At 35.9% G+C, this 18,184-nt stretch overlaps 1 protein-coding gene across 2 annotated transcripts in view; it reads left to right on the top strand.

Moving 5' to 3' along the window:
* LOC18442216 (protein SEEDLING PLASTID DEVELOPMENT 1) overlaps nucleotides 1-3,772 on the top strand; it is a 33,989-nt gene extending 30,217 nt beyond the window's left edge. For both annotated transcript variants that reach the window (XM_088867410.1, XM_006852439.4), the window contains exons 7-9: nucleotides 2,675-2,851; nucleotides 2,932-3,087; nucleotides 3,242-3,772. In XM_088867410.1, the coding sequence (XP_088723536.1) occupies nucleotides 2,675-2,851; nucleotides 2,932-3,087; nucleotides 3,242-3,550 (642 nt within the window). In that variant the 3' untranslated portion in view covers nucleotides 3,551-3,772. The remainder of the gene's footprint in view (nucleotides 1-2,674; nucleotides 2,852-2,931; nucleotides 3,088-3,241) is intronic.
* The last annotated feature ends 14,412 nt before the right edge of the window (nucleotides 3,773-18,184 follow it).

The following is an 18,184-nucleotide window of genomic DNA, read 5'->3' as shown; positions in this document are numbered from 1 at the left end:
GATACGGAAGGCTTGTAGCAAACCTTATCAACTTGATAATCATTCGGCTAGACATAACCTTTGCTGTGAGTGTAGTGAGTTAGTTTATGCATTCCCATGGAGCACCATATTGAGATATTTGAAGGGGGCACTAGGTCGTGTCCCATCTACAGGTAGAATGGCCATTTTAATATTGACAACTATTATGATACTGATTGGGTAGGATCCCAATCCGGTAGGAGATCTACTACAGGCTATTGTACCTTTGCTGGAGGAAATTTGGTGACCTGGAAGACCAAGAAACGAGGTCTAGCGTAGAGACTGAGCATAAAGTAATGGCTCACACTGCACATTAGCTAATGTGGTTGAAAACCTTGATGAAGGAAATGTGATTCTTGGTAACTGAGCCGAATAAGATGTTCTGTGACAATCAGGCAGTCATAAATATTGCAAGCCATCCAATTTTTTATGAGAGAACAAAACATATCGAGGTTGATTGCCATTTTATTTGGGCGACAGTAACAAATAGGCAGATAACAACTCCATATGTGAAGTTGAAGGATCAATTGGCTAATATATTTACCAAGGCTCTTGGTCGTAACCAGACTGAACATATTTATTCCAAGCTGGGCATGGTTGATATCTATGCTCTAGCTTGAGGGGGAGTATTAAAGATTAAATCATTATGTGGTTATGAGTGTTGAATATAGTATCGGGTGTCTTTGTCATTTTTTTAAACTTTAGGACATTAGGTTTTACTAAAGTTCTTAAAGGGAATTTCTGTAATATTAGTATTCAATTATTATAAATAAATTTTAAGAGGTGCATGTGGGTAATGCAATTAGTTTATGCACCTCTCCCGCTCCTCTTTTCATCTTTTCTCTCCTCTCTTTCATCTCTTTTTTCCTCTTCTTTTCCCTCTCTCTATTTTTTAATAGTTTATAAATTACAATAGTTATATCTTTTACAATAATTGTAAATTATAACTATATTTTGAAAATTGCAATATCTTTTCCAAAAAATGTATAAATTTCTTACACTCTCTTGGTATTAAGATGTATATTTATAGTTGTTTGCTCCATTTTGGACCATATTCACATCGAAGATGATTTTATGCTCTTTTTTTTTTCTGTGATGTGAATGTAATGATCAACATACATTTTAACGAGGAAATGAAATCTCAATATTCTCATATTTTTCTAAAACAATGAAAATACATAATGCACTATCATTTTTTTGGAAACTAAAAAAATATATATTTATAAGAATTTTTGATATTTTTTGGAATGTTTTTTAAGGCCAGGTCTAGCCGATTCATCAATTCGGACTGCTGATCTGCCCTTTCGGACCCATTTTGGGTGATATGGGTCACCAATCCGTTCTTAAGTCCATATGATGTATAAATTCTTATTGATCCACATCCCAATTGGTGCATCGTGCTTTACAATGAGGCCAAGATAGTGTCCACCTACATATCCATGACAATGCTTTTTTTTTTTTGTGACAATTATTCATTACTGGTTTTACTAGGATGGCGTGGTAGTTTTGTTATAATTGATGTTCAAAATTGTGGATTTGGCCATGCCTAGGGGCCACGTGTCTTTGATGTCTAGGGACAGGGACTTGGGTGGGTGCCTAATTTCCTAGGTGGCTGGCTGAGAGAGAGAGAGAGAGAGAGTGAGGGAGGGAGGGTGGGGGGGAGGAGCTCAAAATGTGGGCACCACTTAATGGCTATTCAGTGCAAGATGGGGCCTTGATTTCTTAGGTGGCGAAGCGACCAGATTTTTCAAAACTAGTTACAATTTTTTGGTGTGAGGTGGATAATGGTGGAGAGAATAGCTGCAATTATGGGTGAATTGGGCCCGTCTGGTTGCCTTTTGGAGGGCATATCTTGTGGATAATGATAACTCCCTAGAAATGGAGGAAGCTGAATAAACAAATCCTTATTAGTCTTAAAATAAGAATCCACGATTTCTGTTGGAGGTCACAGATCCCGTTTTTGCTTGAGCCCTACCAGATTCTGGTGCTATTTTCCTTATAAGGGACTTACGGACCATAGATTAGTGCTATTTACCTATGTAGCTCCTGCAATCCCTCAAGTTAAATTTTGAGAGTGGCTTCTGGGCATCCCAAGATCAGCTTGTGTATGCCACAGTAGTGCCATAGTTTCGTCATAATACTGGTAAAGCGACTTAGTCCTCCTACAAGGTCTATTGGGGATCTTTGGTTCCATAGGGGTTGAGGCTAGAACCTTGTCATCCTATTAATGGATGTTAGTTATTTGTAGCTTGCATTTAGGAATGTCATCAACTTTTCCATTGTTAATATCATCAGTGACTTATGAAAACAATAAATACCATATCTTTTAACATAAACTATATTAAATTATTGTGAGCATTCCTCCTATCGGCGTAGATTTAAACAAAGTTTTATTTAATTCAGAAAAGCTATATATTTGCGGATTTGATTTCTGTTGAATAGAATATTGCTAATATTTGCTATAGAGCTCTTTTGATATTCAATAGGTAGCGTGGTTTTGCTGGTGTGTCTTATCAGGAAATGAATTGTGCAAGTGATTCTTTATACTATACATTGCTAGCTAAAAATGCCCCCTATGCATGCATTTTTTCTGTCATTTGATGGCTGACATTATCTTGAATTTCTTTGAAAATGATATAATGAGCAATTACTATAGTTCTCAGGAACCAATGTGAAACAAGCAGTCAAACTACTTGGAATGGAGGACTTGATTCATTTGACAAATGACATAAGCAAGGCAAGTGCTGTGCTTGCTTCAAATTACAAGTTCAAGAAGGGTTCACAAGTACAAGAAGATGCAAAATATCATAGGATACCCATTTTCCTAACTAAGGTTGCCTTTATATCATTGTTCGACACAAATTTTCCATTATTTATCACTTTAACAGTGCTAATCCTATGTTGTTCTTGTAGACGAGCTCTTTGGCAGACCTCACCAGGGCAATACAAGCAATGTTCGGACAGCAGAATTATGTAACTGGTTCTGCTGTTGGAAATGATAATAAAGATGGACTTGTTGATGAATCCAGGGACAGAAGGGGTTCCTCTGAAGAAGTTGATGCATTGGAGGTTTGTACCAAACGCGTAAATGATGATACCCATGTAAAATAAAGGGCAAAAAACAAAAAAAAAAGAAAAGCGAAGCAATGCTCATGCTAGAGTGCTGTTATATACCTTGTTCTTATTACTCTACATGCGCTTATTACTACAATTCCCTTCCCAGGAGACAAGACTAGCAATCGAAGATGTTGTAATTCCAAAAGGGCAGATCGTAGAGCTTCTCCCAAGGTCACCTAACATTATAGCATTGCAAATGGACCTGATCCAAAATCACCAGCTGCATTATGAAAAAGTTGGTGAAGATCCCAATTTGAAACTCCGTATCTTTCCATATTACAATGCTGAGAAGAAAGAGCCTTACACTGTTACTGAAACAACTAAAACTGGCAAAGTGGATGAGCCATTCAGCCATCATCGCAGCATGAATTATCCAGGTGATATTGTTACTAGATTACCTCTTCTCTCCGACTAAACCATTGTTGCTAAGCAGCAACATAATAATTGTAATATATATGCGGTACATTTAACTTTTTTATTTGTCACTTCTGATATTGTTAATATCATGCTCATACCCTTATACAGTGTGTATTGATTGGCGAGTGCTTGTCAATCACTTCTCTACACAGTGAATAAGTTCTGACATGGCCGATATTCCTGCTCCTTGGTCTAATGAAGCTTGTATTTGCATGAAAAACCAATGAGCTTGATGCAATTTGGTCTAATGAAGCTTCCATTTGCATGAAAAACCAATGAGCTTGATGCAACTTGGTCTAATGAAGCTTCCATTTGCATGAAAAACCAATGAGCTTGATGCAAATCTGATTTACTGAGTGAGCTGATGGTGGGTGTGTTCATAACACTCTGAGCTTTTGAAATTGATATGATCATTGAAAGCTAGATAAATGTTGGAGTTGATAGGCAGTGGGTATGAGTTCATTACATTCTTAAAATTATGAATTGATGTGAACATTAAAACCACACAATGATGGGTTTTGTGGCATTTAATGGCCTTAGTTCTTGTATTACCCAAGTTGACACTTATCTACTCACTGCAATAAAACTCATCTGATTAATGTGATAAACGAGAAACACTACCTTTTGGGGTGTGAGCTGGTCATGTGGGACGAAGGTGTTCCATGGACGAAAGATACCATTACAAAAGGCTCTAGATGTAAGAAGCTATAAGAGTAGGATGGAATGAGTACCGTTGGACTTACTCTAGGTTTGGCCGTGTGGGCTTGAGAATGTTAAAGAGTCGAAAAAGCCAAAACCCTGGGCTACAGAGGGGGAAAACGGCCTATGCACCGTGGCCATTGAGGGTTAGTGTGTTATCCCTTGTCGAGGTGCGGCTTATGTCCCATATTAGGTTGTGACAGGAGAAAAGTGTTTTCTGCACGAGTGTTTTAGGCTTTGTGAGAAGTTATAGCGATGTGTGCCGGATATGTAAATTCAAAAATCTTTTTTGACAATTTTATTATTCACAAAGGCACTTCCAATACACATATGCTACTCCATAGTTTTATGCATCATAATTTCAAAGTAAATTTCAAAAACAAATCAAGGAACACACCCAAGACGTTTGCTGCTTCCATGTTCATATGGTGTCGGCAAAGCAAAAATGAAAATGCCACGACATACTGTGAAGGCGTGAACTATTGCCGGTATCATCTTCAGGGCTAGGTACCTACACCGAATCTCCTACCAAATGCGCACCATGAATCAGCCAAAAGTCATCTAAACAACTCCAATTGAGGAAGCTCCTATATCTTATAGCCTCAGGGGATGTACTATCAAAGTTTCTCTCTCTCTCTAGGTTTTGTATCATGCATCTAGGGTTTTCTCTCTTCATCTCATGTACAGCCTTGAAGGGCTTTATCTTCTCTCTTATGTACGTCTTATGGAGCAACCCATGAAAAACATTTCTCTTTCATCATGAGCCTAAGAACTTTCTCCATTTCGCACATTCAGCAGCTTGTAGGGAACCTTTTATCTTCCTTCACATATATCGATCCCAGGATCAAAACCTAGCTTTGATACCATTTTGTTGGATGTATAGAGGCTGAGTTGCTAGACACTCCATTTAAAATTTTTCATTATTTTGAAACCATGAGGTTTTAAAATATACAAATCCTTCATGAATAAAACAATAATACACAAATTCCAGCTACTAAGCTTGTCTTACACAATTTTTTTTTTAAAAATTATAACTCTAATTGGTCCTTTTTCATGTCCAAAAATCGAAATACAACCAAATGCAATACATTGCTCAAATACTCAAACACTTGTATTTACAACACTTCACAACATAAATGTTCAAAATTCTTTCTCATCACCTAGGAATTACATCATCACTTCACGTCCAATCTTCATCCTCATCAAAACTACAAGACTTCATATGCATAATAGACTTGATCTTGATGACGTAAATATAAATTTAACTTGCATGGTATATGGCCAATGATTCAACATAGCATAAAATCATAGACTACACAAACATCATAACAAACATGTTCCACATATGATATACTCACTTTCTCCAAAGCATAGATCATTAAATAACTGTAAATTAAAACAAATAAGCATGCAAGCAATCATTTAGGAAGCTATAGGTCGAACCCTTTGCATTTCGGTCACAAATCAGACTTTTTAGGGACTTAATTTTTTCCCACAGATGAGAGCATGGATGTTTTTATTTGTACAAGGAGATCAATTGTCTTGGAAAGCTTAAAATTATTTTAACACTACTTAATAAGGTTTAATGAGAGAGAGATATGTATTAGATCAGGTTTCAAAAGGACGAGAGAGATCCAACACAAAAACCAGCAAACTATGAGCATACTACACTACGTATTCCATGGGACCATCAAAGCTTTTCTCAATTATAAAAGGCTGACCACGAACCCCACTTTTGAACTTGAAAATATAATGATTACTCAATAATATGGTGTGGAAAAACACTTGTGTACTAAGAAAAAATCTGGACAAGAAAAAGGCAAAAACAATACAAAACAATACAAAGGTCTAGTAACTCAAACTACACAATATGGAATGAGGGAACACCAATCTTTTCTTAACACTAAAAAGGAAGACCACGAACTCAAATTTGTTTCTCTAAAATGAATATGAACTTACTGATCTTAGTGAATGGACCTAAGTTGATCAGAAAATTCAAGTGGAAAAACTCCAATGAAAACAAGGCATGGATGAAAGAAATTGAACCAAACTTAACACATGATCAAGGGGAGGCCTACACTATGCAATTTAAGCTCTAAGATCAATGAAAACAAATGATAATAAGATGCAAATACTTCTGTAAATTCAAATTTACAGCAAGTAATTGAAGATGAAAAGATCAAATGATGATAAGGAAACTCGAATTTAACGCATAGCATGATAGTAGTAATGAGTCAAAGTGATATTTAAAGAAGGACTAGCACCATATGGGAAATGTGATGATCAAACTTGATCATCAAAAGCAAAAGCCTAAGGTTAGGGCTTGGAACCCTAGGTAGATCTCTCTCTCTCTATCTTTTGTTCACAAAAGTGTTTGTTAAGTTAGGGTTTGATTGAACCTTATGAGATATATATATTAAGCGGATAAGATGTGAATTGATTTGGACCTTTGGTGCTCCTCATCTATGGCACATGAAAGGTTTTACTTCTATCTACTAATTCCTATCAACCACCTAAATTAAGGATGTGATTTAGCCACCTTTATCACTCTTTTAACTTTAATTCAAACCATTTAAATTTTTGGTCTTAGCCCTATAGTTTATTTTCACATAAGTCCAAAGAAGAAATTACTTAAATACCCATAGGTTTTAATAAAATCATTAGATCATTTCATGGACAAAGGCCTATCCAGTCGGGTCATAGGTAAAATTACATGTGTAAATAAATATGTTATGACATAAATCCAATGAAAATCAAACAACCCCTTCTCTTCACATGCTTCATACCAATGAAAACAAGGCCCCATGATTTCTTCACACATGTTAAGAATCCCATGTGGATTATATTAAAAAAAAACAAATTATTCAAAATTATTTTGTCTTTACACATGCCAAACATGTCACATTTGATAACAAAAGGACATGTGATAAAAAACTCATTTAAGTCATAACAAAAATGTAACATAGCATATAACAAGATATGACAAATACCACAATTCCAAAACAGTTCCCACGCACAAACCTTGACATCATCAACAAGGGGCTCTGTGGGGGCACCACGTGGCATTCCTATTGCCACTTGAGACCAATGTGGCATTCCCGTGGGATATCTTTGTATGGAATTTAGGGCCAAACAAATTCGAAAAAGGCTATTTTGGTATTTTAAAAATTCTAAAAAATATTCAAATATTCTCTAAATGATTTTTCATCATTCTTATATTTATTCTCATTAAAATAAAATTAATTGAACCAAAAAAAATGAGATCTCTAACTTTGACACTAGGCATTGGAGTACTCTATTGGGTGAGTCTCAAATGGTGGTCCACTTTTATTTCAAGGTAACCTAAAAAACCTATGTTCCACAATCTATGATAGAGACACATAATTGAGTTTTCAATAGATTACAAGTGTACCCCTATGGAATGTATAAGTGCTCTAAAACGTAGGTTCTCTAAGACACATGTGCATTGGCTCTTCTAAGTTGGATTATACTATAGAGTAATGATTTCCCATGCGATTGTAAGTGCACATGCTATAGAGTGGTCTGGTGTTAGGGTACAGATTTATGCCTTATAAGTCATGATCATTCCATACAGGGCGAATACTTGAAAACTACTTAGGTTTTATTGTACTCGTTTGATTCTCCTAGCCTTGATCAATCATATAAACCATTAGTATAATTATTAATATAGCGATGACTCGGAGGTGACCCTCACACCTCTCTGAGAGATTACTCTCTCAAAACGTAAACACTTATTGCTTCATGTACTCGGGGTTTATGAATCTAAGTCCTAGTTTACAAAACATCCACAATCAATCTCTCTTTTACTCCCACTGAGCGACATACTCTTAGCTTTAAAGCTTTGAAAGGCCAACCAACATTCTCTTATTTGACCTTTTGAGACCTTATAAACGATTCTCTGTCTCATTCATATATTCAATAAGCAATTAAAGCATACTCATAACAAATGTACTCATACTCATAAAAGTAATACTCATCATGCAAGGGAGTAAGTATGAATATCTGTGTTAACCTCCATGATATTTTTAAGTATTCTCAAGCATATTCAAGCATACTCACGTTCTCCATATTGCCATCACACAAACATGCCCATAATGATTTCAATAATACTTGAGATAAATGATCACATAAACCATAGTCTAGATATCATATTTGATCCACATTATGCACGCATTTAAATTACTCATAAATCAACTCACATGTTGTCCATATGCCAAAATTCCATATCATTCTTATGCCTATGTGTTATATTATAATCTTGTAGATGCTAATGCGAAACAATCCTCATTTTTATTAATCATATATTCTAAAAAGCAATGGGGACTTAAGGCATGACAAAGAGTATAGCCCTTGTAAGGGCAGAATGGTGGACAAGATTTCAGTAGCTGTTCACAAAATGTTACAATAATAATGTCTTTCTCAAATTCATGTTATATGCTATAGTCTTTCCATTCTTAATTTCATGCATTCTTATGTTTTCTTAGGCTTGCTACTTACCTTCATATAAATTCTCATGCACATGCTTATATCTATATGATTATCCATGCTCATGTTTACAGGTACATAAAGGGTCACATATATGTTGATATCCATCTTCTTATATGCTCTCTCAATATTCATTCATGTGTTCAATTGCTCACAACATTATATTTATATCAATTCCCTAGCAATGCATGTTTGTACTTATACAAATGTTCATGATATTTCGTACTTATGTATTGTTCTCAAACCTTCCCTAGTCATGGACCAATACCTTGTCCATTTAAAACGAAAATGTGGGAGTCGTGCTTGGACTTTCATGCATTTCATTCATTATCCGATACCTTCAATTTCTCATAGATATTATACTTGGATTTGATGGTAAGCAGATTCTATCATGGACCAATTATTAGATCCAACCCCAAGATAAAAGAGGTTCACTTATAGGTAACCAAGTATCTGAGCACATTTTAGGTTTGAAAGAGCAATGTGGGACTTAACAATGTTTAATGGATTTTGCATATGTTTTAGTCTCATAAGTCATTTTTTAGCAAATACTCAATTGCATTAATTGCATGCATATGGTCCATCCCATTGAAAGTCATTATTAATGTGACTAGCCCACAAAATGAGGTGTCCTAACATGAAATGGTCATACTACATTCCACATATAAATATGCAGCCTTACATATGATCTCACATGCTAATTAAAAGCTTCTCAAGTGGCTCATGAATGATCTAGTAAAAGGCCCACTACATCCTTTAAGATATCAGTAGAGGCTATCAAGTAGATCACCCACGTGAAAAGTGAATGCATATGATCACCATGACATGAAATATATACATTAGTCTCACACAATTAACTATTGAAGAATAAAAAGTCCTACAAAGAGATGCCTAGCAACTTTTACAAGTGGCATTTCCTCATGTGACTCAAGTTTTTCAATGTGGCACAATAATAAAAAAACAAGAATATTTATAATGCAGCAAAAGAAAACAATTCATAGGTTCATAAAAAGTCAATTTAAAATAAGAGGCCAAACATTCCATTTGGTTTATCTATAAGTCATGCTCATATAATGTCTCTTCTATAGCTTCTCACAAGTGAAATTGGTTTGAGCCATAAATTTTTTAAAATCAAGATCAAGGTTCTCCTTTTGAGGATGAAGTTACTATCTAACTTATCAATGATGCTCTCACTCAAACTAACAAGGTTGGTTTTCAAAATGACCTCAATATAGTTTTTGGAAATACAAGTTCCTTTTTAAGAAATACATTAAAGGTCTCAAATAGAACCCCACTCAAATATTGGTGACTATGAGTTACTCCAATAGATTATGACACACAATTATGTGGTCATAGCATAATGCTAAAAGAGTCTTTTTTAGGGCGAATATTCAAAGTAGAGATAATGTGGAATTTTGCATAGTCACAACCCTCACTGGAAAATAACACAAAGTGAAAATAAACAAAATGAGTTAGACCATCCTCTTTGGTTTCTCACATTCTCTTGCGGTCAAATGTTTGAAATTAGGAAATCCTTGTTTAGAAAAACAAGTGCTTGAATTCAATTTCCTTTTATTTTATTTTCTTCAATTTTCCTAATCCATACTCCGAATCCAATAGTGAAATCATGTAATTTTAAAGAAAATTTTATCTCAAACATGAAATCCCCTTTCATGAGCAATGAGCCTAGATACTCGGTCTCTATACATCCAACAAAATCGTATAAGAGCTGAGCTTTAAGATGGTGTCTTGGTCCTTCAATTTGGCCTAAAATATGATTTTGAGAAATGCATAAGTATTTAATCATGGATGCCGATGTTTGTATGCCATAATTTTGAAAAATGATAGTATTAAGGGCATAAGGATCATGACTGAAAATTTCTAGAACTGTTCATTGTTTTTGACACGGTGATAGGACCTTTAATCCTTCATACAAAACGATGATCTTTTGTGATATTTTATGTTTTTAAGTATTGCTTCAAGTGGAAAAGATCCCATGACAAAATCATGTATATTTTAAAAGTTATTGACAATTTGTTGGAGTGTGCCAGATTTGTGCACTAATTTTCCAGGAACTTTATACTCTTGTGTATGGGTGTTTTGACCAATCAAGATATCTGATCTTGAGTAAGGGCCAAGTTGTTCTTTTGAAAAATTGTCTTGTTTCATATAAAATTGGGCTCATAGAAAAATTCTTCATATTTTGTGAGATACGGTCGTTTTATCAGAGGTGGGTCAAACTACAATTTTCTGCTGCACAGTGCAAAAATTAACACTCTGATACCGTCTTATTGGATGTATAGAGGCCAAGTGGCTAGGCACTCAATTTAAAAATTTCATTATTTTGAAAATATAAGGTTTTAAAATATATATATCCTTTATGAAAAAAACAATTATACGCAAATTCCGGCCACTAAACTTATCTTACACAAATTTTAAAATAAAAATCATAGCTCTAATTGATCCTTTTTCATATCCCAAAGTCGAAATACAACCAAATATAATACATTGCTCATACTCAAACACTGTGTTTACAACACTACACAACATACATGCTCAAAATTCTCTCTCTTCACTTAGGAGTTACATCATCATTACATATCCAATCTTTATCCTCATCAAAACCACAGGACATTTGATCACGAGGAGCTTTATATAAATTCAACTTGCATGCTATGTGGACATTCAGCAGCTTGTAGGGAACCTTTTCTCTTCCTTCACATACAACACTTCACCTGAATTTGCAAGGGGGACTCTTTTCCTCTTTCTCTCACATGGAATGCCATCTAAGAAGACCGACCTTTCTTCTCTCTCTAATCTGGATTAGTGGAAATGATGTTCCTGATGGATGCAGTAGGGAATCTGTATAAGTGGAAATGATGTTCCTCATGGATGCAGTAGGGAGTACCTCTTCGTGTATATGTAGGTCCATTGAGATTGTTTTTGCCCTTTTGCTAGTAGGTCCATTGGGATTGTTTGTGCCCTTTTGCTAATCTCTTTGATGACTATTATTTTCTCTCTAATCTGGATAAGTGGAAATGATGTTCCTCATGGATGCAGTAAGGTACCTCTTCGTGTATATGCAGGTCCAGGATTGTTTTTGCCCTTTTGCTAATCTCTTAGATGATTATTTTTTTTATTGGGATTTTTTTTGAGATTCTTTTTGCCCTTTTGCTAATCTCTTTGATGATTATTATTTTTTGGGTGAGTCAGGGTAATCTTTTTGATGATTATTATTTTTTTGATGACTATTAGTTTTTTGGGTGAGTCGGGAGGGAGGGGGGAGGGTCCTACCCTTGGTGGGAATGAAGTCTGGGATATAGCCTTGCAATTTGTCAAGTGCTAACCAATTAAGCATTCTTCTCATTTTTTTAGAACACAGAACTTCCTAAAGTTAGTTTCCTATCCTTGTTGAACATGCCCATTGGGTGTAATTTTTGGACACTCAGATGCAAAGGTAAATATGTGAAAGATTAAAGATCAATAGCCAAGATTAATCTAAGGATCATGGTCTAATCAAGATTGAACTGACGTCAAGCATGTACGGGCTTAATGGACCGAGGGAGCCAATTAGAGGTCAATAAACATGGTTTTAAAAATATATCCACAAGATATATCTCAAATATCATATATGTGGTGTAATATAATCAAGACTTTACCATCCAAGGCCCAAATACTCCTTGAAAGCCCTATAGCCGGTCACTATGTAGCTTAATGGCGGGACTAATATCGTCGAAATAGCTCAATATGAGACCAAAGGACTTATATTCCGAAGCCATTATATGCATCTTCACATGATATTGGAGAAGTTTGCATATAAATCGACAAGCTTTCAGAGACTCCTTCCATGGGTTTAACGGGCTACCCTCGGAAACCTCATCAAATAATATGTCAAAATGAGGTGAAAATATGTAGATACCAATGCTTAGTTCTTATATACCTCTAGCCTAAAAATCATCGTAATTGAACAACCATTCGTATGCCTTAACTGACATACCCACACGTGATGTTTGGGAATTGATTAAAAACCTTCAGGATAATCATGTTTGAGGCTTAGTAACTCTCTTCCCAAGGTTTTAGTTCATGTGGAGAAGATTTGGCCCCCCTACTATACCGACTAGTTGTCAAGATCCATATACATTATATGTCAGGCATATATAGAGGAGACAGGACGACCTCCTGTCACAAAAATCGAGATTTTTTCCGATCTACAAGAATTTTTTCATGAGGGCCTGAGTCATTGGATTCCTGACACAGAGCTCTATCAACCATGGAAGAGGCACATCCAAAGATTTCCTCCTGTGAAAGCGGTTATGGTCGGAATGGAAGCTAACAAACTAGCCCAAATCTTAACCCACATACCCTCATAACTCCTAGAATATAGGGAGTTTTGATATCAAATTTTGTGGGGATATTCCTCATTATCTTCCCTACTACATATCAGATCACCACGGTCTACAAATTTTTCTGGTAAAAGGGGTTTGAACCGCAATTGACTGATTTTTTTGCTTATATCTGCAGCGAAAACGCCTCAACTTTGACAAGGAATATCTCTCTCAACACGAACTCAAATGAGATAGAAAATTTGGACCAATAGATCAGTCTCTAAGCCCTGTATCTGCGTGCCAAGTTTCATGGCCAAAGGACTTCCCATGAGGGAGCAACATCTGTCCAAGTTGAATATGTTCTAGCCAGCTGATAATTATCCGAGTCACCAAAACAAAAAACTTCCTAGATTTTCTCTTGATTAAATGTGGTCAAAGCGTGTTTGTCATTTGAATGGGATCTGTCATTATCACGTGGAACCATTATGAGAAAATGGTCATAACCACTTGGATTTGTGGATAAGTATGACCATATTTAGGTTTATCAGTCTGGACCACTCACTCACTCTCTAAAAAACACTGGGACTTATCCCATAACTCCTGCACGCATATACCCTAAAAATAATATAGAGAGTGACTTCTTATCCTTAAGCACTTTCCTGCTATTTCGAGAGAGAACCTATAATGTGTGCAATGTGCGGACATAAAAATAGAGAAATACCGAACATCTAAAATTCACTTGAGGCCCAAATCAATGAACATAGAAGTGGGCGGTGTCCTTGAATATGGTTATTGGGTTCACGTTGTTTTTAAAGGCTTTATGAGCGATTGTAACAAAACATTTGATATAGTGGATCTTAAACTCAGTGGGAGTATGGTCTCTCGTGGACTATACTATGTAAACAATGTTTGCAGATACCAGACTGTGCTTGTCAGTCTAAGCCAGTCGGTTGGAAAAAACCCATGTTACTTGGGCATAATGAATAAACCGAGAAGGGTTCTAATGGGTTATCCCTTGATGAGGTCGGAGTATATGCCCAGATGAGTGAGTCGAGGGATTGTGTGAAGCAAGCCACCTTTTAGAGTGAAGCGTATGCATATGCGAGAGATACTCCTATGCGTCATAGAGCTGTGGTTGCATTAAGTTTTGATAATCATGACCAGTCTCTAGGAGATAACCTGAAATCCACAGACTGGGATTGCGACCCTTTAGCTCATCGGCCAGACTTTGGTGACCCGCTAATGAACCCCTACTTGGACTGTAGGTCATGGACAACGCTGGGTCGACATGATAAAAAATGCGTGGTCTGTATTCCACAGTTGAAGGTGGAGTAACCCATTATTGATTTGATTCATTGACCATATAGATCATTTTCTCATCAAATTAATTTAATTATGTTCTTTTATGGTAGATATTATTTTGGAATTGATATTTGAATTCTTATAAATCCTTGGATATTTTATTTACAAAATTTAGGTTTATAAAAATAAAGATATTGATTTTTTAATGATTTAAATATTGAAATAATATTCTAAAATTTATTTTATTATTAATTTTAAATGTATAAAATTTTATGGGGGCCCATTATACGCATGAGTCCACCATATTCTAGAAGGTGGGTCCCATAAGTCACTGTCTTGCATGGCAAGTCCCTTCTTTATGGGATTTGTTGATATTTTATTTCAAATTGGTTTGAGTTGATACAATATTTTATCTTTAAGAGATTTGAGTAAAATTTTCTAGAAAGTCTGATAAGGCTTATGGATATATTTTAGATAAATACAATATTTTAATTACTTAATTTTTGTTTAATGGGATAATGGTAAAAAAAAAGGGAGATAATGATTCGGCACATTCCGTAATGTTGACGACCCATCTATGGAATGAATGTTTAAGATCTTTCACCCCACAAGTCACCTTGAGGGTTATGTTTAGAGAATCACATGGTCTTTTTTAACTTTTATCTTTTCGATCTCCTAGTGATCCTATAGATAAAAGACAAGAGAAACAAAATATGATGTGCGCATACACGACGGTATGGAAGAAGTATCATCTACAGAATAAGTATAGATAAGCATATGAATAAAAAAATCCATTTTCAACAATAAATGTCTTTCACGTTCAAAAATTCAATCTTATGAGGTACGCAAAGGTAATCTAAACCCAATATTATATCACTATTCTCTCTATCCTTTATTTTTTTACGTAACTCACCCAACTCCCTATTTATCTTATTTTCTCTCTCCACCTTTTTTTTCTCTCTCCCTCCACATCATCATCGCAAAACTCTCTCTTCACGTCATTCTTTTACTTCATCTTATACTCTCTCTCTCTCATACTTTACCCTCACGTGGGTTTATCTCCTCCTCTCTATACCAGGTTACTTTATCTCCTCTCTTATTAAAGATAAAAGGAAAGGGGTGGCCACGCCCCATTCAAGGAAACACTTTCTCCAATAGTTTTGGGCCTTGAAAAATTATAGTTTTGGGCCTTGAAAAATTGGAAGGAAGAAATTTTTCTTGAATTAATTTTTGGGAGATTGATCCTGAAGAGTTTTGGATGAGTATAAAGGTCCCATTGAAGAGCTTCCATTGTGCTTGGCCGAAATCAGCTTTTCCGGTTGAGATTGAAAGAAGACCGTCGATCCCGCACCATCGGATGGTGGTGACTCAGTGTGGGATGTAGTATGCCCTATTGAGGTAATCTTTGACACTCTCCAATTTTATTTTGTAGATTAATATTTATATTTTTAAGCATAGTAAATTGTTATTGTAAGTGGTCTCTCTCCAAAAAAGAGAAAAAGGAAGGGGTATTATTATTGAAAAAAAAAAAAAAAAAATCCCCGGCAAAAGATTACATTAGTCGTACTTTCATTGGTATCAGAGCAAGGTTATTAGGAGTCATTTCTCTTTTATTGAGTCTAGTTTTTGCTTGAGTATATAAGAAATGACTGCACGTACTTTCATCTCTGAGATCCTTAAAACCGAGAGGTTCGATGGAACCAATTATGCTTCTTGGAGAAGAAAGATTCAATGTGTTCTTTATGAGGAAAACTTTCACAAGATGCTCTATGAGTGTCGTCCTCATGATCGAAGTGACGACTCATCTCAAGAAATCAAATATGAGTATGCCACTTGGAAGAGGAAGAACATGAGATGCAAGAACATGCTTTTATGCGCCATGACTGACTCATATGCTTCAGAGTATGAGTCAATTTTTATCGTAAGAGAAATCTTTGATAGACTTGAGATGGATATGATAAATCCTCTCTAATAAAGCAAGTCATGGCTATGAAGAAGTATAATGGCTTAAAGATGACAGAGGGTACCAAGTTCGCATATCATATACATACCTTTTGTGCACTAGTAAAAGAATTGAAAGACAATGACATGAAACCGTTTGAACCCACACATGTGATTCATCTCACGAATTCACTTCCTAATTCATGAGAAACTTGTATCTTCCCTCTTGGCAAGAAGGAAAGCACCAAGGCTGGAGGAGCTCATCATGACGATCAAAGGAGAAGAAGAGAGGAGGAACTCAATGCATGCGTTGATTGCAACTCCTAGAGAAGTCGTACATGTGGTAAATTCTACTCCCACTTTTAAAGCTAAGAGAGAAAATGGTAGAACTTATTTTTACAAGAGAGGAGACTTTAAAAGGAGAGATTTTCGAAATAAAAGAGAAAATAGAGAGACCAGGACTTGCTTTATTTGTAAGAAAAGTAGGCCACATAGCAAAAAGTTGTTGGTCAAACAAAATTGGTAGGACTAACAAGGAACTGGCTTGTGTGGTATTTGAGATATTACTAGCCGACCCCAAGGGAACAGCTTGGTGTCTTGACTCAAGAGCTACAACTCATGTCACAAACACCAAGGAAGGCTTCCGCTCTTTTACTCCCATAGAGCCGGGAAAGCAACATATTTACATGGGAGTAAACCAGAAGACTGATGTACTTGGAGTTGGAGATTTTATGCTAAATTGAAAAGTGGGAGCATCTTGATCCTAAAGCAAACACTTTATGCTCCTGATATGAGGAAGTGATTGGTTTCGGTTTTGAAGATATCTATAGCTAGATTTATGACCGCTTTTATTGGAGAGAAGGCGGTAGTCAAGAAGGGGAATGATATTGTCATGACTGGACGTCTTATGGATGGATTATTTGCTATTGAAATAAAAGAGAATGTTTCTTATGTCTCTTCCTCTACTGATTTGGATGCAACCCTTTGGCATATGAGGTTAAGACACATTAATTTTAAAAGAGTAGAAAGATTGAAAAAGAATGACATTCATCAAAATTATAAGGGTTATTTATCAAAAGTGTGTGAGTCTTGTGTGCAAGGAAAACTAATAAGAAAAAATACCACCGGGGCAAAAAGAGCTACTGGCATTGTAGAAGTCATTCATAATGATATATGTGGACCTATGAATATGGCAACTAAGAGCGACAAGAAATATTTCATCACTTTTATAGATGATATGGCCATGTATGTCTTATCCACACCAAATCCGAAGCCTTGGAAAAATTCAAAATATACAAAACCGAGGTAGAAAATCAAATCAATCTGAAAATTAAAGTCCTTAGAACTGATAGAGGAGGGGAATATTCATATGAGCTTTTTAAATAACTCTGTGCTGAAAATGGAATTAGACACCAGTACATTATGCCCTATACTCCCGAACAAAATAGTGTTGCCGAGATACGGAATAAGACATTGGTTGAAATAGTAAGGAGCATGATGGGGCATGCTAGACTCTCCCTAGATTTTTGGGGAGAAGTCGTGTTAACGACATGCTATACCCTTAATAGGACTCCCACAAAAGCTGCTCAGCTTACACCTCACAAGATTTTCACAGGTTGTGCCCCCTTCCTTGATCACCTAAAAGTTTGGGATTGTTCAGCCCATGTCTTTATCCCGTACTAAAATAAGACCAAACTTCAACCTAAAACTATTAAAACTATTTCATTAGCTACCCAGACCATGGTAAGGGGTTTCTACAGCCTTGAAACATGGGCGGTCATTGAGAGTTGTGATGCTCACTTCTTCGAGGAAGAATTCCTTGAAGCAAGATTGAGTAAAAAACAAACCGACTTCTTTGA

Source organism: Amborella trichopoda, chromosome 1 (assembly GCF_054954075.1).
Source record: "Amborella trichopoda isolate Santa Cruz 75 chromosome 1, AtrichopodaSantaCruz75HAP2 v2.0, whole genome shotgun sequence".
Lineage (NCBI taxonomy): Eukaryota > Viridiplantae > Streptophyta > Magnoliopsida > Amborellales > Amborellaceae > Amborella > Amborella trichopoda.
This window is presented reverse-complemented; position numbering and strand designations above follow the sequence as displayed.